Source organism: Rhinolophus hipposideros (genome assembly GCF_964194185.1).
Source record: "Rhinolophus hipposideros genome assembly, chromosome: 15".
Taxonomy (NCBI): Eukaryota; Metazoa; Chordata; class Mammalia; order Chiroptera; family Rhinolophidae; genus Rhinolophus; species Rhinolophus hipposideros.
The window spans coordinates 16310547-16334830 of NC_138061.1; the positions used below are offsets into that span (position 1 = coordinate 16310547).

A 24284-nucleotide genomic window follows, 5' to 3' on the forward strand; every position below is an offset into this window, starting at 1 on the left:
ATTTGTTGTGAACCAATATCTTGTAAAATACACAGTTGTATGCTTGGATGTTGCAGCAATGTCCAATTGTTATACAAGATTCTAAATGTTTACTTTCAATTTCTGTTAACATGTGGCAAACTGGTAACAAAAACTTGGTGGTCCATACCTGTCTGGTGAGCAGGCCACACACACCCTGACTACGACTAGAACAGAAGAAATCCTCTGATTCTAAGATCTTGAACCTGGGTTGACGGAGAACATAATGACACAATTAAAAGACAAATGAAATCCAAAAGGAAGGAAAGTTTTTGGCAAGAAGTTGTATTTTGATCATGCTGAATTTGAGGTAAACTAATGGTTAATTAGGCAAAAAATAAAACAAAGAGGTCTGAAGAAAATGTTATGATAGAACACTTTTGTCCTAAAGAGGGAGTTGGGGTTAATATCTGCCAAGAGGCAAATACTGGGCTTCTGGCTAATGGTAATGGTGAGTCCTGGATAAATTACTTAAACTCTGGATAAATTATTTAAAAACAACACTATAAGCAGGCCGAGAGACCAAAAGCAAGTTGAAACTGGAGGGAATTCAACTCTTACAAAATGAGAACTGTGGCAGGCAGACTTCTAAGTTGGCCCCAGTGACCTGCTCACATACAACTGTACACACTGTATAATGACCCTCCCCTTCACTGTGCGCTGAACTTACTGACTTGCTTCTAATGAAGAGAATATGGCAAAGGGGATGAGACGTCACATCTGCTATTAGGTTACTATTGTGACTTCCATCTTGCTAGTACTTTCTCTATTGCCTTCTCAGCTTGTAACTTGTGATCAAGCAAGCTGCCATGTTGCAGAGGACCACAGAACCAAGGGCAGTGTCCAGCCAACAGCCAGCAAGAAATTAAAGCCCTAGGGGTAGCCGGTTAGCTCAGCTGGCTAGAGCGTGGTGCTAATAACACCAAAGTTGCTGGTTTGATCCCCGCATCGGACACTGTGAGCTACGCCCTCCTTAAAAAATAAAAATAAAAATAAATAAATAAATATTTTTTTGAAAAAAAAGAAAGGAAGAAAGAAATCAAAGCTCTTAGTGCAACAACCTGCTAGGAACTGAATCCTGACAACTACCACATGAGCTTGGGTGTGAATCCTTTCCCAGACAAGCCTTCAGATGACACCCCAGCCCTGGCCAGCACCTTGGTCAAGACCTTGTAAGAAACCCTGATTCAGAAGACCCAGTTGAGCTGTGCCTGTTTCAGAACCAAAGAAACTGTAAAATAATAAATGAGTGTTGTTTCAAGAGCTACTTTTTCAGGGTAATTTGTTATACAACAGTAGATAACTCACATAGGAATCACACTGGGCGAGATCCACATTTGTAAGGCTTTTACCATGAAGTTACTTACAAATCTGCCTGTGGAAAATAAATCTCAAGTAGAAAGCCAGAGTTCTATTGGCCTGAGAAAGCAGAGTATAAGGTCCAGAGTTATGATGGTGGCTAGAATTCAAGGTTGGATACTCTGGAAAAGAGGAAAACTGGAAAGAATAGAATCCCAAAATCTGCATATACAACCCTCAAATTTTTGACTGACTCCAAAAATACACCTATGGGGGAGAAAACTGAAAGGAACCCAGGGGGGAAACAACAGCTGGAAGGCTAGAAGAGCCGAGCAGAAATTTTGACAGCCGCCAAGTGTTATGGGTAAGATTTTGGAATTTCAGTCCTGCCAAGTTAGAAGGGTCAGGAAACAAAATCCCAAAAGGGCCATAGCATAGAAATAGAGACCACATCTCAAGACTAAGGAATATGCCCTAAGTTTAAGGACATAACCAAATAGAACTGCCCTAAGAGAGCTAAATCCAAGACTCTGTTAAGATCAAAATGACTCAATAGTAATTTAGTTACCTAGCAGAATAAAATTTAACACATCAGAGGACAATAACAGAATCCACAGTCATTACAATACCATCCGCTGACACTATACAATCAAGAGTTACTACATTGACTTCCACTTCTGGCTATAATACAACTAGAAAATGGACAAAATACAGTAGTCCCTCCTTATCCACAGGGGATGTGTTCCAAGACCCCCTGAGGATGCCTGAAACCACAGATTGCACAGAACCCTATGTATACTACGTTTTCTCCTGTGCATACATTCCTATGATTAAGTCTAATTTATAAATTAGGCACAGTAAGAGATTAACAACAACTAATAGTAAAAAAGAACAGTTATAATACACTGTAATAAAAATTATGTGAATGTGGTCTTTTTTTCCTCTCTCTATTTTATTGTACTATACTCATCTTTTACTTAAAGGAAACACTTTACAGCTTCTCTTTGGCATATCTGAATTGCCAGCATCACTACTCTTGCACTTTTGAGCCATTATTAAAATAAGGGTGATCTGAACACAAGCACTGCAATACCATGACAATCCATCCGATAACCAACATGGCTATTCAGTGATGAATGGGAGGGTAGAGCATACAGCATGGAGACGCCAGAGAAATGGATGATTGATATTCTGGGTGGGATAGAGTGGGAAGGCGTGAGATTTCATCATACTACACAATTTAAAATTTATGAATTGTTTATTTCTGGAATCCTCCATTTAATATTTTCTGGCCGAAGGTAACTGAAACTGGGAAAATGAAATCTCAGATAAGAGAGGACTGCTTATATAAGAAAATGGTTTGCAGACAGGAGACAACAACCATACATGTGACTGTGATCCTGGATGTAAAGGAAACTATGAACATTATGATTGCCCCAGGTTATTCCCTGGCCTGATCCAAGCCATAAAAAAAGCAAGGAAGGAATAGCAAGCAAAGGCCAACAGTCTCACTGAGTTGTGGTGAAAGATCTGAGTTTAGGAAGGGCCAAGTGGTTACTATATTTGGGGCAAAATTTGAGAGTGAAGAGAGAAGCAAATAGATCTGTACAATCTGCAAAAAAAAAAAAAAAAAAAGGTTCCTTTCAGTCTTTGCCTAAGTACTGATCTGTATATAAGTGAAAAGAAATTACCAAAAGCTGAGCAAAGAACCAGCAAAGAGCAAGCAGTAACCCACACAATTTCCAACAGTCACACAGGCTGGGAATAGCTTTGAGTTCCTACAAGGCAGAAAAAAAAGACCTCATATTATCTCATATTATACAGTGCCATCAAGAAGAATCCTCAGAAAGGTATCAATTTAGTAGTGCGGCTAAGTTAGATCTAGACTAAAGGCTGCTTTGAAACCACCATAACAAAGCTTAAAAGCCAGAATCAAACAAAAGGATCAAACTGACTTCAAGTAACTCAACAGTATGCCAGAACCAAGTTCAGCACTATTTAAAAGAACACAACAAAATCTAAGACCCAACAATGTAAAAATTATGAAGCAGCCAATTAAAAATTATCAAGCATGCAAATAAACAGGAATGTATCACTCACAACCAGGAGAAAAATTATTCCATAAGCTAGACAGAAATAAAAGAGATGGAATTAGAACAAATAAAGACATTGAAAAAGCTATTAAAAATGAGCTCCATGTTCAAGAAGGCAAAAAAAAAAAAAGAGGAACAAAAATCACATCCAAATGGAATGTATAAAGGTTAAAAACACAGTATCTAAAATTAAAATTTCATTGCATGAAATTAACAATAGTTTTAGACACTGAAAAAGAAATGATATATAGCAATAAAAAAACTGCAATAGAAACAATCTAAAATAAACACACACCAAAAAATGAATTGACCATCAATGACCGAAAACACACTATAATGTGGGACATACATGTATGACATGTAGGGATCCAGAAACTATAAAAGCAATGAAAGGGCCAAAAACAGAAAATTCTCAAGAAATGATGTCCAAAATCTTTCTACCTTTGATGAAAATCATAAACTCACAGATCTAAGAAATTCCGAGCAGAAGATACATGAAGAAAACCAAATAGAAGCACTTTGTAACCAAATAGTTAGAAACCAGGCACAAAGGAAAAAATATTTAAAATACACAGAGGAAAGAAAAAAGACTTTACAAACACAGAAATAAAGATAACGACAACAGCAAAATTCTTGTCAGAAAACTAGGCAAGCCAAACAAAACAAAACAAAACCCAAAACAAACAAAAAAAATCAGTGAGACATATCTTTAAAACACTGAAAAGAAGAGATAAGCTGTCAAACTAGAATTCAACACCAAGAAAATAGCTTTCAGAAATTAAAGCAAAATAAACGCTTTCAGACAAACAAAAGCCTAGAGAATTCATTATGGGAAGACCTGCACTACGATATATATTAAAGGAAGTTATCTGGGCAAAAAGAAAATATCAGATCTACACAAAGAATGAAAGTACTAGAAGTGGTAAATAGATGGGTAAATATCAATTTTTTTTTCATTTTTTTTAAATCTCTTTCAAAGGTAACTGAAAAGGATGATGGCATGCCAAAATGCACTGGAACCAACCTAAAAGAGTTCACAATAACCAAAGCAGAAACAATTTGAGCACTAAAATGATAAAAAATAATATTGGATTGGAACCCATCAAATAGAATAAATGAATCCAGACATATAATTAAGCAATTGAATAAATAAATAAATGTGGGAGAAGGGACACCTCTTCCTTATACAAGAATCTCAATTAATAAATGAAAAAGGAATAAGGGAAATGAAAAGATTATCTTTCATACACAAAGTAATTGTTTCAGGGAAGACACAATGAATGCTAAAATTAGTGATCAAGAGATTTAAGGAAAAACAAGATATTGACATAGTGTAAAATCAGTACTTCCTAAGATAATTAATTTTAAAAAGTTATTAACTTTAAAGTACAGCAGCACAGGAAACACTATAACCAAGAGGTCAAAGACAAAATTCCCAGTAATGAGACATACCGACATCATGAATATCTTTCAATATGATTTGCTGGAAAAGGTACCACAATCACCTGTGGTATTCTTGCCAAAAACGCATAACCTCAAAGTAGTCATGAGAAATATCACACAAACAAAAAAAATTAGTGATATATTACAGAATATCTGAGCAGTATTAAAAAGTACTAACGTCATAAAAGAAAAGGAAAGACATTTAGTATTTCCAACTGTCACATGTTGGAGGAGACTACAGGCACATAACTATTAAACGTAATGTGAGATTCTGAAACAGAAAAAAGACATTAGTGGAAAAATGAGTGAAATCAGAATAAAACTGATAGTTAACAGTATTGTCCCAATGTTAATTTCTTGGTTTTGATCACTGCACAATGATTATGTAGGATGTTAATATTAGGGCATATAAGAACCCTCTGTACTGGTTTTCCAACTTTTCTGTTAAGCCTAAAATTTGTTCAAAATGAAATGTTTAAAAAAGATAAAATTTAAGCAAAACAAGAGCTATGTGTTGTTACAGGATTTATAATGTATGAAGTAAAAATGTTTGACAATAATTGCACAAAGAATGGGAGAAACAGAATGCTTAATTGTAAGGTCCTTAGGATGTACAAGGTGTAATCAAAAAATACGATGAATGTTTAAATTAACAACAAATTATTACAGTAAAAGACGTATTGCCATTAATCCCCTCAAAATACTCCCCCCATTGCTTTGAACACACTTATCTCATTGTTCTTACCACTTTCAGAAGCAGTTCTGGAAGTCCTCTTTCGTGAGTGTCTTTATTTCATCCTCTATCACAACACTCTGTCACATTTCGCTTCTGGTACCGCAATTTATATCAAATAAAAGTATTATAGTGTGTCCTCATCCACCTTATTCACCGGATTTGGTACTGTGGGACTTTTAGCTCTTTCCCAAAGTCAAAATGACCATGAAAGGTAAATGTTTTGAACAGGTTCAGGACATCTAGGCAGCCATCACAGCTCAACTAAACACACTCACGAAAGAGGACTTCCAGAACTGCTTCTGAAACTGGCAAGAACACTGAGTGAGGGGGAGGATTTTGAGGGGGATTAATGGCAAATGTGTCTTTTACTGTAATTGTTTTTTATTTAAACATTCACCATACCTTTGGATCACACCACATATGTGAAGTTGTGCAATATTATTTGAATGTAGACTGCTATGTACTGTAAATATTAGAACAGACACTAAAAAAGTAACAAAGATATATGAGTATATAACTAATATACCAACAGTTTCTAAATGCAATTTAGAAAAAATAATCCAAAAGAAGGCATCAAATGAGGAGAAAAAGGCTAAGTAACAAATGGCTCAAATAGAAAATAAATAGCCAGATGGTAGATTTAAGCCAAATCATATTAACATAGTAACTATATTAAATCAAAATGGTATAAACCCTTCAATTAAGGCAAAAACTATCAAGACATGATAAAAACGCACCACACCTAACTATATGCTGTTTACAAAAAACCATTATTTAAGTATAAGGACATAAAAAGGTAAAAACAAAAAGATGATAAAAAGACATACAATGCAAGCAAGCATCCACCAATCCATAAGAAAGATTGAGAGGCAGTAATCAATATCAGGTAAAATAGAATTTAGAAAAAGCAATATTACTAGGAATATTACTAGAGATAAAGACAGACATTTCATAATATGTTACCTCATCAAAAAGAAAAATTCTAAGTATATATACAACTAAAAACAAAGTCTAAAAATACAAGAAGCAAAAAATAATAACACTAATGGAAGAAAGACAAATCTATCATAGTTGGATATTTCAACACTCACTTCTCACCAATTGACCGAAAATCGATAGGGGTCTAGAAAAAATGAACAACATTATCCATCACCTTGACCTTGCTCCAAAAACCAACACAATACACATTGTTTGCAACCGCACATAGAACATTTACCAAGGCAAACCATATTTTGTAAATCAACAAAAAATATCTAAAAACATCTCTCAAATACTTGGAAATTGAACAATTCAGTTCTAAATAATCCACAGGTGAGAGAATAACACAAGATATTTAGAAAATATTTTGAAATGAACAATAGTGAAAATAGAACACATCAAAATGTTTGTGCTGCTACAAAAATAGTGCTTCTGTGTTTCCCCCAAAATAAGACCTAGCCAGACAATCAGCTCTAACGTGTCTTTTGGAGCAAAAATTAATATAAGACCCGGTCTCATTTTACTGTAAGTCCAGGTATAATATAATGTAATATAATAATAATAATAATAATGATATAATACTGGGTCTTACATTAATTTTTGCTCCAAAAGACACATTAGAGCTGATTGTCCGGCTAGGTCTTATTTTCCGGGAAACACAATTAGAGAGAGATTTAGAGCGATAAATGCTTATACAATTAATTGACTCTTTAACAACAACACTGGGGAGAAGGGGAGGCAAAGAGCGCCCTTGAGCAGTCAAAAAATGCATGTAAAACTTTTGCGCACCCCTGACACACACACACACACACACACCCCTAAAACTTAACTACAGTTATCCCTGGAAATCCAGGACTCCATGGATGCTAAAGTCCCTATATAAAATGGCAAAGAACAATACATAGTCTGCCCTCCATATTCACGTATGAAGAATGTTGTTTTGTATCCCTGTATATGAAACCCGAGGATACAGAGGGCCAATTGTGTAGTTATTGGAAAAAATCCACACGTGAATGGATCCAAGCAGTTCAAACCCATGTTGTTCAAGGGCCAACTGAATAATGAAAAGAAAGTCTAAAATCAATCTAACAATTTAAGAACGTAGACAAAGAAAAGCATATTAAACTTAAAGTAATAGGGAACTAAATATTGAAGAGCACAAACAAAATAACAACAACAAAAAATATATATTAGGGGAAAAAACACCAAAAGCTGGTTTTTTTAAAAGACGGATAAAATTGATACACCTCTAGCCAGACTGATCACGCAAAGAAAGAAGACCCATATTACCAATATCAAGAATGAAAGAGGGACACAATTACATATATTACAAGTATTAAAAAAATAATGAAGAATGTTATGAATGTTATGCCAAAAAATTCGACAAATTTTATAAAACAGGCAAACGCTTTCTGATATATTCAAACTACCAAAATTCAATTGAGAAGAAATAGAAAACCCAAATAACCCTGTATTAACTAAATTACATTAGTAACTAAAACCCTTCCTGCAAAAAAACCCATAGTCCTAGATTACATAACGAATAATTCTCCTAAACATTTGAGAAAATAATACTAATTCTATGCAAACTCTACCAGAACATAAAAAAATTATCCAACTCCTACCACAATATGAAGCTAGCATTACCCTAATAGCAAACCATTAAAAAAAAAATTACAGATCAGTATCCATGATGAATATAGATGTGAAAATCCTTAACAATTTTTAGTAAATTAAATCTAGCAACATATAAAAAGGCTCTATTACAACGTATTAATAGGCAAACACTGGTAAACAAATCATTTAGGTTTGTTTGTTTAATAAGTTGTGACTTTCCCCTACACTATCATTTGACTCACATTAAGGATGCTTACATTTTAAAAATAAATCCTATTCCTGATCTTAGATGTTTTTCAAACAAAGTTTAGCTCTATTAAAATCACATCAAATCTTACTAAAATACATTTATTTGTAAAACTACATATTAACAAGGGCTGGAAATACCTATGACATAACCTTGAACAGATTTAGGGACTTGGGTCAGAATTTATACATTTAAATTTGCCTTATAGGCTTAATCTGCCTTTCATTGCAAGGAAGACTTCAGTAGCTCTTCTAAGCAACTGCTTCTGCAACTAAGCAACATGGACAAGAGTCCATATTCCTTTGAATGAGTAGCATGCTCTCACCAGAGGACAGTAATCGCCCTCTTCCCCACACCTCAGCAGTACTGGAAGTCAACGGTATCCTATAAAATCCTCAGATGGCTCAAGTGCTATTTTTTCTGTTCTCCTATTGTTTCTTTTAGCAATAATAATAAACTTTTCCAGGTTTTTGCTGTTTAATGAAAGACATGACAATTTGATAACAATAAACTAAGTTAACAGTTCATTTCTAAGTCTCGCGGGTTTCATACTGAATCCCAGTCAAAAGGAGTTACTGAGTAACAACTCGGAATGCCCTTTCCTGATTTCTTTTTCCTACCAAACTAAGTTATTCATTAACACTTGTACAAAATACTCAAATGAGATCATTAAATAATGTTACCTGGACCATGAAAGCAATTGTAACACCCTTTGCAGTCCTGAGAGAATTTCAAGAATTTTAGGGATTGAAGGTTACAATTTGAGATAATACCGAAAAATGGGTAACAGTATTCAGCTTCATTAAATTCACTTCAAGGCACTGTTCACTGAAAACCTATCATTTATTGTCTACATAGGAAATCAGTTTTTATTTCAATAAATGTTACTAAGCCAAATAGGTTTTTAAAAATTGCTAATTCTACTACTTTTTCATGTATCTGAATGCTGTGAGAGTTGATTTTTAAATGGGTAAAAATGATCTGGGTTCTTAAAAAGCATATACTTTAATATATCAGACCATTCCCCTTGAGAAATTCACGTGAAATTGTATACTCTATAAATGATGTAGCATTTTATTGAATACACAATGTAGAAGAAAAGATTTTTTTTTTAAATCTCTCTAACTTAGCTGTTTCATAAAGAATAAATAAGGGTGAAACTTGAAAGAGAAATCCTAAACTAGGCCATAATTTAATAAAGGAAAATAAATTGTAGGAATATTAGTATGAGACAAAAATGGAGTTTATTTCTGGTTTCAAAGAAGAACCACTTCCTTTCTAGAAGAATAAAATTCTTTAAAACTTCATTGTCCAGAGTCTCCTGAACTACACTGCTTAACTATTCAAACTGACTACCTGATGGCCCTCATGCTGATCCACTGAGGCAAAAAAAAAAAAATTGTTTTACAAAATCACATCTCTAACATGAAACTCAAAGAAACCAGTTTGGGAGGGAGAAAGTTGTTGTTTCCTGTTTTCCCTCTGAAAACATGATTTCTTGACTCTTTTGGTGTACAATGAAGAGTCTCTTTCAAGATTACAAATGGTGAAAAGTATTGGTGAGAAGAACGGAACACTGATTTATAAAAGAAAGCAATAACTAAGATTTCTGTCTATCAACTTAACACAAAAAGACATGCTTTATACAAAAGGAGAAAAGTAAATAAATATTACCAAATGTAGAGTTTTCTTGGCTACCGTCTGATATTGTATCTCTGGCTCTTCATATGCATACGTGTATTGTCTGTTCAGTATCCTTTTACAATGTTTTCTGCCAGTGTTCACCCATGTGAATATTTATCACTGGTATAAAATCACATGGCATTAATAAAAATGCCATTCATGCTCAAACAGATAGAGTTTCTGATTTTAATATAATTTCCCTACTAAAGCAACAGCACAATACAACCTTGCATGATAGTTAAATTTCAAATAGACAGTTTAAATTAAATATTAGGCTATATTTCAAAAACTTCTAATTTCTCAAACATACTGCTGAACACAAACCGGATGGTATAATTGAAAGCCGTATACTCATAAAACAGAGAATAAGCATTTAATATGCATAATATAAATCTAATATATACCTATAATAACGTGGATCCAAAATGTATAAGTGCGAAGTTTAACAAAACGATAATTAGCGTATATTTTTGAAATATAAATTCTCTCATGGGTTTCAGCAATAAAATGTCAAATTTCCATTTTACTTGATCTTTGTGCTTGGGTCTTATTTTGTAAATATTCTCAAAGGAGCTAGGGATTTTAGAGATTTTATTTAAAAAAGTAGGAAAGCAAGATCTGCGTCACAGAAAATAACTGTTTCTGTCTTTCCTTTATAATAAAAGATAGCTTTCAAGATTTAAGAACAAGTCTATAGTCATGAGAGAACTGCAAATCAAAACCATAATAGAATACCACGTCACAGTCATGGGATGGCTATAATAAAAAGAGAGATAACAACAATGATGTTGAGGATGTAGAGTAATTGGAACCCTCATACACTGCTGATGGGAATGTAAAAGGGTGCAGCCACTTGGGAAAACAACCTAGTAGTTCTTCAAAATGTTAAACATAGAGTTACCATATAACTGAGTAATTCCACTTCTAGGTACATACCTAAGAGAAATGAAAACAAATAACAAATGTCCACACAAAAATTTGTACAAGCTAAATAATAATGTATGTCAACTATAATTTAACATACATATATATATATAGTCATGGGATATGGAGTACAGCATAGGGAATAGAGTTAATGGAATTGTAATAGATATATACAATGTCAGAGGGGCAATAGATTGGGGGAGACGGGTTATCATTTTGTGAGGAGTTGAATGTCTAACTATTGCGTTTTTGTACACCTGAAACTAATTTAAAAAAAATAAAAATAAAAAAGCTTGTACAGAAACGTTCAGTGATTTTATTGATAATAGCCAGAAAGTGGGAACAACCCAAATGTTCAACACAACCAATGAATGGATAAATAAAATGTGGTATATTCATGCTGTGGAATAGATTCAGCAATAAAAAGAAATGAAATACTGATACACGCTACAACCTGGATGAATTTTGAAGACATTATGCTAAGTGAAAGAAGCCAATCACCAAAACCAAACATTTTGTATGATTCCATTTATATGAAATGTCCAGAAAGGAAAATCTATAGAAACAGAAAGTAGATCAGCATTTGCCTAAGGCTAGGGGTTGGGAGAAAATAGGAATGGGGTGACTGTTAAAGGGTACAGTTTCTTTTTAGAGTGATAAAAATGTTCTAAAATTGTTTGTGATGGTTGCACCACTCTGTGAACATGCTAATAGCCATTGAATTGTACACTTTAAATGCATGAATTATATGGTATATGAATTCTATCTCAATTAAGTTGCTCCCCGCCTCAAAAAAAAATCTAATGCATTGGCTTTCAACAACAGCTACACACATAGAATAACCCAGCTTATTCTTTAAAAGTACAGATCCCCTAGACCTGCCAGACCATTAAATAACCCAGCTTATTTTTCCACTAAATCATAATCAATGGGAGTGGGATCCACTTTTCTAGACTAGTGGGGACAGTACAGTAAGATGTCGTTTCAAATTCTGACTGCCAATTAACTTCCTAGCTGCATGCTCTTTAGTAAATTATCTAATCTCTTTACATTTTCAGTTTCTTCTTCAGTACAATGGGGGGAGAAGTACCTATTTCATTGGGTTACTGTAAGAATTTAATGAGATAATAAATGTACAGAACAGTACATGGTATATAACATTGTGCTAAAACAACTATGCTTATTATTATGATTACGTCATTTTTACTGGACCTCTTGTTTTTGTTCCCTATAAGGAAACAGATAATGTACACTTTTGCAATGTTTGCCCTAATCCATGCATCTAAGTTAAACCTTATAAATCTTAACTCCTTATAAGAAATATTGTTTTATGTTTAAAAACAGTTTACTTTCTAGGATGCCCTGCTTGGAATAAAATAAATAACATTTATGAAGTTAGTAGTTTTATAGAAATACAGAAATTACAACAAACTTTAATAATGTCACTAATAATGGCCGGTTGCTCATTTTAAAAAATTCTACAGTTATTTTTAAAATTACAAATTTAGAAATAAAGGTAAAAAGTTAGGCAGCCACAAATACCAATCATTTAATTAAATAAAATTTGCCAATTTATTTTATTTTATTTTATTTTTTATTTTCAGTGTGTTTTTCCAGGAGCCATCAGATCCTAGTCAAGCAGTTGTTTCAATCTAGTTGTGGAGGGCGCAGCTCACACTGGTCCACATGGGGATCGAACCAGCAACCCTGGTGTTAAGAGCATCGTGCTCTAACCAACTGAGTTAACCAGCCACCCCAAAATTTGCCAATTTGCAAAAATACATTCACTCTTTTCGTAAAAATGCTTAAATAGCTATATGCTCAAGAATGACTGAGGAAAATTTAAAATCCTACGAAACAATTTCTTGCGTAAGAAATGTGTGTTTTTAATTCTCAGATATTTTGATAACATCTCTACAAAAAAAAAATCGTTAAAGAGAGACTTCATATGAATTAAAGCCAAAGTTTTAGGGTGGAGTACAATACATACACAAAACAACAAGAACAAAGACAGGAAATAACATTTTTTATTTCTATATAAAAACTCTGTATTTCTGTCTCCAATAGCCTATAAATCTATTCCACAATGAGCCATACATGCAGGTCAAATTATGACTGAATCTGGTATGAAATCAAGTCATTCAATAACCACATCCCTATCTGAAAACATGGAAAGGAGCATTTCCATTCAAATTCCTGGGAATATTTTAATATCTCATGAGTGAATCATATGTTTTAAATACAGTGCATTGCTTGAAAAATCTACGATGGATTTTCATGTACATTTAATTAAACTAAAATTAACTAAGATTTTAAGTGTCTGGTTAAAGTAAAATGTAGTAGAACATCATACCTAAATTGCATCTTTTTCAAAGCTAGATAAAAAAAATTTTTAAACCCACAGAATATTATATCTCTACAAAGTTGCAGAGGCTAAAAACAGAAAGTTTCCTTTATCACCCACTATAACACCAATGCTCAGAGCAACAATATATTTAATTCACCTGCTTTATTCAGAATAAATTTGCCTTTCACACAAAAGGAAAAGTTTCCTTAAAATGTTGCATAATCAATTTTCATATCAATTTTTTAAAATCTTAAAAAAGGGCCCATAGACAATACCTTAATCAATTTCACGAAATTGATTGTCAATGGTTTATTATATTCCAAATGTTTTTAAGATTTTCCATAATTAAAAATATTAAAATAATTTTTTTTTTACTGACTTGTTTATACATTCTTCTAAAAACATTCCTTTGTTTCAGTACAATTTGGCTTTATATACAAAAACTGGAATGAAACCTACCAAGATGTCAACAGTATTGCATTTACTGTAGGAGACTTTTCTACTTTTCTGTATTCTTGGATTGTTTTTAATGAATATGTGAATACTTTCAAAATTAAAAAATATTCTTCAATTTTCCTATGACACTGCTTTTTCACAAGGCTCTGATATGCCAATCTTTTGTAGTACTTAGGTAGAACAGTGATGTGAATTTAAACAAACATTTTTCAGGTAAAGGGAAAGTCAGAAAATGGAAAAATGTAAATGTAGCCTTAATGCATCTAATAAAATTATATCTGTAAACACTTTTAAAATAGGTAGCAACAACTTAAAAATTAGGCAAACATTTTTTTTCTGCTTCAAATTCACTTTTTCTTCAATGAAAATGAAAGCCTAGGTTTATGTGAAAAAGGCCCAATTACATCTATATTCTAACTCACTATTAAATCTATAAAAAAATCTCAAACTATGTACTATTAATATTGCTAAAACTGAATAATTAAAATAAACCCTAAGAAGATGGAATTTAGGAACCAGATGTTTCTAGGCTAGTATCAGGTATTTTCTGATATGGAAAAGCACTCACTAAATTATTTAGCCATAACAAGTACTACAAATAATAGTAAACCAAGGCCTCTTACCAATTTCAGCAGGTAGTTGTTTGATTTTGTTCTCTCGAATGCTAAGCATGCTGAGTTTTGACAGGTTTTTGATGTCCTTTTCCACAGTAGTTATACGATTAAAGCGAAGATAAAGAGTGGTGAGAGAATCTAGCCTGTACACCACTGAAGGAATTTCTCTCAGTTTATTGTGCCGTAAATCAAGCATCCGCAGCTTCTTCAAGTTATCAAGAGAGTCAGGCAAACTGGTAAGTGAATTTTCACTTAGAGCCAGTGTCATGAGATTTACTAGACAGCCCACTTCTGCTGGGAGGGACTGCAATTTGTTGCTATATAAATAAAGTTCTGTTAATTGAGTTAACTCTTTGATTGATGATGGCAATATGTGTATAGACCTCTTGGATAAGTCCAAACGCATTGAATTCTCTTCCCGACATTTGTTGAGCTCTTTAATCACCTCTGCATTGCTAGATTTTTTTCTAGTCCCAGGTGCTGGATTTGGCCGTTTGATCGTATTGTCAACTGAAAAAGCCACCCCTGGTTGGGCAGCACTGGAGTCCTTCTTTCCATCTTTGGCATCTTTCCCTTTGGTCTTAGGTTCTTTTTCTTTGCTCTCTTTTCCAAAACCTCCAGAGGCTTTTGCCTCCTTTTCTCTTTCCTTAGCTGATGGTACTTTGGGATCTTTCTCTTTAGAGTCTTTTTCTTTTCCTAAACTACTACTCATGGTGACTCAAGCTTGGGCAAAAACTACATGAACTCCTTTTATTTTACTTGCCAAAAATAGCAGTTGGAATTCAAAGATGAAGAAACAAAGATCCTACAGAATCAAAAAAGGTGTTGGCTTGAAGAAGCAATCACCATGGAGTAATAGCCATCTGTTACATGTTGGATCTAAAAGCACTATGCCCATTTCTGGTAACTCATTCCAACTGGTAAAGTGGTGCTGGTCAATGATTCATTAGAATTCCTGAAATATAAAACAAAGAGAGTATTAATACTTGAAATTGTAATTTATATTAAGCAAATGGGCTCTGAAAAAACAATCTTACTGATAATTTTGCCATTTTCCATGATTTGATATAATATTTATCAAACTATTAGGGAAAATCCATTGAAAAACTATAAAAATTAATAAGGCAGGCCCTACCTTTAAAGTATATTTACAATCCAACAGGAAGAGGTAAGATAAGTGTACAAGTTACTATAGTACAAAACTTTGTAAGAGCTGAAAAGGGGGAGAAGTCCCAACAGCAGATAATGTTTGAGTGCTTTCTATGTACAAGCTCTATGATAAGGAATTTACAAATATTAATTCATTTGATACATTTACCAGCCCTATGAGATAAACTGTTGTCCCCATTTTATACATAGGGACATTGAAGCACAGAAATATTTTTAAGAAACTAACTTTGTGGTCTTGGAAAAGTGACAGAACTGAGATTCCAATGGATGTATTCACTGCCTGTGTTCCTAACAACTACACTAAAACTGCTTTATCTGTAACTAATTACCAGATCGCTTTAAGCAACACAAAGGATTTCAAAGGTGATGACAGAATGGAGAGCAGTCTGTTAACAGAACAAAATGAGCAAAGCGAAATATGTATGGAGAACAGCAAACAGTTCAAGAAAAAGGGTATGAAGAATCTGCACTTAAATAAGCATCCTAGGTGACTGTAATGCAAGTAGATCTAGGGACCAACCTTCAATCCTGTCTGTAGTCTAAGAACTGGAAAAGTGAGAATTCTTAAGGGTTCTTAAAAGTAGAAAATAGTTCACTGATAAAATGACTGAGCAAGGGGATTCACAAAGGCTGAAAAGATGAGTAAAATCTTTGTGAAGGAGCTACTCCTCCCTAAGCATTTCAAAATTTAAACTGTAATTTTTGTTTTGTGACTCCATTATGAGTTTTATAACTAACTGGTCTTTATTTGGTACCAGGGCTTAAAGCTTAAAGACAAAACTACAACATCTCACCTGATCAGCTTAAGAGGTTAAAAAGAAGTAAATAAAATTGTATCAAACCACTAAAAGCATCTGATAGTCTAAGTGCTCACAACTGTGCTAAAAATTTCAATATAGAGGATGTGAGCCTCACCCTATACAAGATTACAGTTTAGAGGTTACAGGTCAGCCAAAATATTCACATATGACAACTAAGTAATAATAAGATATATGTCAAGTCCTCAGATAAGTGACATATGCTCTAGCACTTTTGAGAAATCATTGGTTTGAAATCACTCACATACTAAAAACACACACATATATACACATACTTATACATCTGTATAAACATATATTGGGTTTCTCCATAATCAGGCTTCAAATTCTGTCTTTTCCAGGTTTACCACTTGTATCAATACACTCTCCCTTCCAGTCTTATCAGACTATCGACACAGTCTGCTTGTAAAGTGCTTTCGCATTACCGTGTCTTCATTCAGCCTGCTCCCTCTGCTTCGATGATCCTTTCTTCTTCTCCATCTCTACTCCCTAATCTCTCTGGCCACACTGTTTATATACTATCCTCACCAGTGTTCTGTTTCCTGAACATATGGTACTGTTTTCCTCCCTCCATGCCTATATTCTTGCTGTTTCCTCCTCTGCCTACATGCCTTCCCTATACATCCCTCAAACTTCTTCCTTTTCCAGGCACCTCCTTTCCAGATGAACCCATAGACATCTTTTAACACTCCTAAGGAGTCCCTTTTTCCAGGAAGTCTTTCCTACATCCCTCTCACTAGGCTAAGTACCTCCCAGAAGCTCCTATGAATGTCTATCGTTATATAACATACTGTTTTTTAAATGATTGGTTTTATTTTTCAGTTCCTAGGTAAATCTTTACACACCTCAAATTCTTATTAACTTCCACAACAGCAATATACTTGTCTTTCATATATGCTTATTTGTTTCTGTTAGGATGTATTTTTCTTTAATAAAACTGCAATAACATTTTTGAGTATCAAAAAATTAAACACACCTATTCCCCATCCTGAACAAGTCAGTACTAAAGCAACTGAGTATTGCAGAGCAAGGTGGGCATCCAACCCAGTGATGGCAGAAGGTGAGAAGTCAAAATGTCCCATAGCAGCAAGTCAGAGCCCAGGCAGACTGAAGAGGGTGGGAGTACAGAAGACTCACCCCATCTTGGATTTCAGAGTCTGGGTGAGCTGAGAAAGACAATCCCACAAAGGGCAGCTTGCTGGGGGGGGATATTAGAGCCCAACCAGGACACAGTGGACCATCAGTGTATGTTGGCCACCTACAAGAGGTGTCAGAGGCCACGTGAGGTGGGGACGGGTGTCCTCAGGGGAGGATGGCTCAGTGTGGAGAACCATCACCTGAATGGGGTAAGAAGAGCATCCCCAGGTGGTGACAGACCAGTGTAAGATGCTGGATTCTAAGAGGCAGAAGTGAGGAAGATGTCTACTTGGAGAGCTGGGTGGTTAAAGGGTCAGAGGCATGGCATGGAGAGTGAAGAATACAAGCAAGGTGAGAGGACATCCATGAAGACAAATATTGTGCTAAAAGTGGCCCAGCAATTCACAGGAGAAAATACTGAAATGGCCAATAAGTATTGTTTCAAAACTACTCAATATCACTAGCAATTAGGGAAATACAAAGAGATATTACTGCCATCTGGTTAGCAAGTATAAAAGTCTGATAAAACCAACAGTTGTTAAATAATATAGAGCTGGAAAAACTCTGCCAGTAAAAGTATCAAGTGTTAAAACTATGTTGGAGAGCGATTTGGCAAATATCTGATGAATCTCCAAATACCGACATCTACCCATTATCTCCACCAAGTCTACTTCTAGGTATTTACAGTATGCAAACTTCTACACACTTACACAAGGAGCCTCTATGGCAAGGTCATACGACACTGTGATAAAAAATCACGACACCTACCAGAAGCAATAGGGACAAACCTCAGAAACAATGGTGAATAACAACAACAAAGACATGTAAGTTGCAAAATGATATATAAAGAATGGCTCCTTCTGTATAAAGTTTTAAAATACACAAAAATACATACTGCCTGTGGACATTTACATATACAGATTAGACATACGAGTACATAAAGGACTGAAGAAAATCAAATTTAAGACCGCTATAGACCGCTTAAGACCGGTTTCTAAGCTATAGTTAAGGGTAAAACCAAGGTAAGGTAGAATGCTAACTCAATGTTTACTAAGCTGAATCAGAGTCCAAAGATATGTTTCCATTTTGAAGCAAATGCTCAAATGAACTCTGGGTTTCTCCCCTGGCTGTTTGAAAGATCTAGTATCTTCACTAGTCATTAGAACAACATTTATTTAAACATATGAGAAATAATGTTACAGCTATCAAATTGATGAAAATATAAAAAGAATAGTGCTGCTGAGGATACAGAGAAATGGACACTCTCATAGTCTGCTGATGGGCATACAATCCAGAAATGCCTTTCTGAAAATGTGGCTTCTTCATAATATGATTAATTTGGGTATTTTTTTTGTTTGGTTGGTTGATTGAAGAAAAACATAAATGTGAGAGTTACACATTGGTGTAAGAGCACAGAAGAAATAAAAAAATATACCCCAAACTCTTCATTTAAGTGCCTATTCCTCTCTCTTGAACGACACAGGAGTTGGAGGTGATGAGAGAGAGAGAGAGAGAGAGAGAGAGAATGGCAGGGAATTAGGTAAAGAAATGGAGGTTGAGACCAAATCATAAAGGGGCATGTGTAGTGAGCTAAGAGAGCTTGGACTCTGCCACAGATTGTTCATCTAGGATCTTAGGAGCGCTACATGGAGGACACTCATGGAACAGTAAACATTCTTGGCCTGACTGACCTGGAAAGGAACTTGTGTGTGTGTCTGCATGTGCCTCAGGCTGCCAGTACTGAAGGAAGACAGATCTGTCTTCAAGCCCTCAGTAAACCCTTTCCAAAAGGCAAATCTCTACTCTCTCTTTTTACCTGCCCAGTCCTAATGATGTATGACTTGTTACCTCAGTTCAGGCTGAGAGTTTATAAACTACTGCCACGTGAGTACATTTGAGTCCCAAAATAACCCTGTGAAATAGGTAGTGCTATTCCCATTAACAGATGAGTTAACCAAGATTTACAAAAATTAAATTATTTGCCTAACAGCATGGTGTGAATCTGACAATAACACTAATAAACAGCAGATAATATTTATTAAGAACTTGTATATGCCAGGCACCGTGCTAAGTGTTTTTAGCTGTTATCTCTTCGTTTCCTTACAATCATTCTGAGGCAGGCTATTCCACCCTCACCCCCCGTTTACAGACAATGAAACTGAAGCTCAAAAGAAATCAAATGACTTATCAAAGATTACACAGAACGTAATTGGCAAAATCAAAGGACTAACATAGTTCTCACTCCAAACCCATACCTTAACCACTTTACTATTTCAGAGTACATTAAGTAGGTATAAATAATCAGGATCAGATACATGAACCAAGGACAATTTTTGACAGAACAAGATTTGAAAAGGTAGGACTGCTTTCTATAGCATGAGGAAACACTGACTAAAAAGAACCAATAAAACACTATAGAAAAATCTAAGTATCTTTAAAAAAAATTTCCCCCTAAGACCTAATCCTTTAGATCACACTAGTAGTTTATTGATCATTCTTGCATTTAAAAATTCCTTCCAATAATGTATTATTGTGTGTCTAAATGCATAATCCATATAACCTTGAGTTCAATTAATTTTACTGAACGGTATCTTTCTGAAAAGTATGATAAAAGGAATGCATTTTATAAATTTGTTTAAATTCAGCACCATCGAGTTTAACTCTGTAGTCGTTTAGGTCTACGTTTTCATTAACAGTAGAATCCATACATAAATGTTTCCACAACTGACCACTAGGGAAGGGATGATGCAGCTCAATTCAGCAAAGAACCCGACGCACGTACCCTTGGTCCACACACCGATTCTTAAAAACTAGCACTGATTATTCCTTAGTAGTAATATTGTTAAGAGTACATGCATATTTCAAAACTATTTTTCTCTTGCCTAAAAGAAAAAGAATAATTCGGTTAAATGAGAGGGGGAACTGGATGTCCAGAGACTTACCTGGGGAGTTCTATTTTGAATTTGACCCACCTTAAATCTATCTCAGTCTCTACCTTCAATTCTCATGTTACATGGAGGTATCTCCTAGCTATTTCCATCTCAAAAGGAATATAATTAAAAATAATATACTGAAAAGAAAATACAGTAGGGAAGAAAAAGAGGAAAAAAAGACCAAAAGAGCTGTGGATTTGAGTTCCAAACCCCTTGATAAATTACAGTGTGACCTTGGGCAAATGACATTATTTCCTTTTTTCTTTCTTTTTTTTTTTTTAAGTGTGTTTTTCCAAGACCCATCAGCTCCAAGTCAAGTAGTTGTTTCAATCTAGTTGCGGGGATCAAACCAGCAACCTTGTTGTTAAGAGCACCCCGCTCTAACCAACTGAGCTAACCAGCTGCCCCCCAAATGCTACACTTCTAACCCTCAGCTTTTTTATCTGAAAAATTAGTTTGGGGGTCACATGATCTCACAAGTACCTTAAAGCTCTAAAATTCCTATTGCTAAGTCTTAACAGAAAGCAGTTTCAAAGACCAATTTTGGGTGTATAACACATACTAGGTACTCAAAACTTTAGGGCTGGAAGATCAATTCTAACAAAATATCCAGTTTAAAAAACAAACCCTCAGGATTGTAGCAAAGATACTACCATAACTAATTATACTTGTATCCTGAGTATGTCTACGTACTAGGACAGTCGTTACTATTAATTCACATAGAAAAGCTTATTAGGTCCCCATGGCGACCGGTAATCGTAACTGTCATGCAAACACGTTTTGGAGTACCCTAACATGTTAATCTGAAAATGTTCAGTGATATATTCTCAGCATTTCCCAAAATCTATTTCTGCAACATCTAGTCCAATGGTCAAATAGGTTTAGGATAAGGTGTTTCAAACATAATTATACTGTGTCTTTATAGCAGAAATTATCAGTGCTTTTAATATAATAATTTGTGAAGAATATAATATACAAGATTTCCCAATTTATTTGGTTATATACTACCTAGTTATCAGGATTCTTCATGTGAATGACATTAATACATTTTACTTATTAATGAGGATATTAATAGTTATGCCATAAATATTTCCTCTGTTGGTTTTTCTTGTAACTTAATCGAGGCATTAATAAATATATATGTAATATTAAAAGCCTAGAACACCCAACAAATGATAGCAATGTTTATCCTTAGGTATTAGGATGGTTTTCACTTTATCTCTGTGTTTTGTTTTGTTTTCTAAAGATTTTATTGGGGAATATTGGGGAACAGCATGTTTCTCCAGGGCCCACCAGCTCCAAGTCATTGTCCTTCAATCTAGTTGTGGAGGGCGCAGCTCAGCTCCGAGTCCAGTGGCTATTTTCAATCTTAGTTGCAGGGGGCACAGCCCACCATCCCACGCAGGAAGTGAACGGGCAACCTCATTGTTGAGAGCTCATGCTCTAACCAACTGAGCCATCTGGCCGCCCTCTGGGGGCTAAGGAGCAGCTCATAGTCCTTCAATCTAGTTGTGGAGGGCGCAGCTCACTGGCCCGTGTGGGAATCGAACCAGCGACCCTCTTGTTCAGAGGTCACGCTCTAACCAACTGAGCCATCAGGCCGCCTCTCTATGTTAATTTTTAAATGTATACAATAAATATTTACTCCTTTCATAATTGGGGGGGGGGAGAAGGGAGCCATTTTCATTTTGCAACAGAAAAAAAAACCTAACAGTGATACTTCGGTTATGTTGACTTTTAAAGTGGGAAAGGATAAAGGTAATTAAAAATTTATTTATAAAGTAAACTGAATGTATAATACAAGAGGTCAACATAATATCAAAGCCCATTTAAATCTGTCCATGATAGCCCAAGAACTAAATATATCTAGCACTTCAGATTTGAATCATAACATGCATTGTTTTTACAACAGATATGCAAAAGTGCACAGAATGAGCTGATTAACTGAAGTTATAAACCAAGTTTGTTGGAAGTTCGGAAAACTAGTTTTTTTCTAATTATAAATATTTAAATTTTTATAAATATAAAAATGATATTTTCATTCAGTCAACTTTTATTTAACACATACTATCAAATAAAATGCATTGTTCAAGGTGGTAAATATGCAATAATAACAAGGCACAACAGTCTTTGGCTGTAAGCTCACAAACAAGTAGAAAAGGCAACAACATAGTGTGGTAAGAGCTGCTGAGGCACAAAGAGAAGGCACTTAAATCGGCGTTGGAGGTTGGGGAAAACCGGTAAAGGCTTCTTGAAAGAGATAGCAGCTAAGGAGAAATCAACGAAAAGGGTAGCGGGGGTCAGGAATCCTGGAGTCATCTTGACTCTGCCTCCTTCAACTCTCACATCCTAACAATCACCAAATCCTATCCATTCTTCCCCCAAAATTTCTCCTGACTCTTCCATTTCTCTTCTCACAGCCACTACCCAGGCCCAGGGTACACTGAATCCTCAACTCTAATAGCTTTGTAACTGGTCTTACCACAACCACTCCTCTGTCCTGTTCCTAACCAAATCAGTACACTGTAATTATTAGAGTGACCTTTCAAATACTCAAATCTAATCGGGTTACTGTCCAATTTAAAATACGTGGGGGGAGAGTAGGTGACCCCCATAAACACAGCCCTCAGGATAAAATCCAAAATTCTTAGCAGTAATTATCAAGCCTTTCAAGATCTGGCCCCTGCTTACTTCTCCTGTCCCCACTCTGACATTTCCCAACTTGCACTCTGGTCACATGAACTTTTTTCAGATCCCACAGCAGGCCCTGCTAATCACTTGTCCCTGGGACTTTGCACAAGCTATTTCCTTCTGCCAGAAACATAGGTTTACAGTTTTTCACTGAGCTAACTCCCATGTATTCTTCAGATCTCAGCTCAGAGGTCTGAAAAGTCTTTCTTGATTATTCGAAAGTTTTCTGAATACCTCCTCCTCCATGCTCCCACTTAAAACTTCCCCTAGCAGAATATGTATTACACTGTGCTCATACAAGCCAAGTTAATTGTCTGACTGTCTGACTCCCTTATTTAAAGTAATGGGAAAACAGGGACCCTTCTTTTTCACACTTGTATCCTATTACTTAGAAATAATGCCTAGCACATATAACAGCTATATTTATTGAAAGAATTATAAATATTTGTTAACTTGGCTTTACCTACCCTACTGAACCGTAGGGTCCTTACATAAGAATAAGAAAGAATTTGTACTCTATATAGTGCTCTGCAACTTAAAAGATATTTTGAACTTTTTATTAAGCACACAGTAAGTGCTCAATGAACACTTGTTGAATGAAGGTAATCAAGCAACAAACAGATAAAAACCTTGTCTCATGCAGTTTCCCTATATTCCAGTTAATATTAACTCTAAATCACTCAGATTTTGATATGAATACCTAAAAAAATGACAAGATTTCATTTGTATTTTCCTTTGTTTATAAAGATCTGAAATAACTCCTTATTCTTTTAAGTAGCTTAAAAGGCCAAAAATAGGCTGTTCTCCCCTCCAAATCACTTAAAGCTATATATTTTTGTCGTCTGGGAATTAAAAAAAAAAAAAAAAAAAGGAATCCTCAAACTTGGAAGACCAAAGACCAAGAAAGCACTCCAAATTAACATGCTCAAAGGAACATTATTATTTGGAGAGAAGTTAAAAAAAAAACACATCCTTAAGCAGCATGGGTGAACCTGAGATAAGAGCAGTTTTCACGGAGGCTAAAGAAATACTCTGTGGAAAATAACCCTCTTACACTAGTGCACGTTTATTAGAATTATG

The 24284-nt window shown here is 34.9% G+C and overlaps 1 protein-coding gene across 3 annotated transcripts in view; it reads right to left on the bottom strand.

The window, feature by feature from the left end:
• The window catches only part of SHOC2 (SHOC2 leucine rich repeat scaffold protein), a 67861-nt gene that overhangs the window by 33315 nt on the left and 10262 nt on the right, over positions 1 to 24284 (bottom strand). For all 3 annotated transcript variants that reach the window (XM_081073858.1, XM_081073859.1, XM_081073860.1), the window contains exon 2: positions 14465 to 15410. In XM_081073858.1, the coding sequence (XP_080929984.1) occupies positions 14465 to 15167 (703 nt within the window). In that variant the 5' untranslated portion in view covers positions 15168 to 15410. The remainder of the gene's footprint in view (positions 1 to 14464; positions 15411 to 24284) is intronic.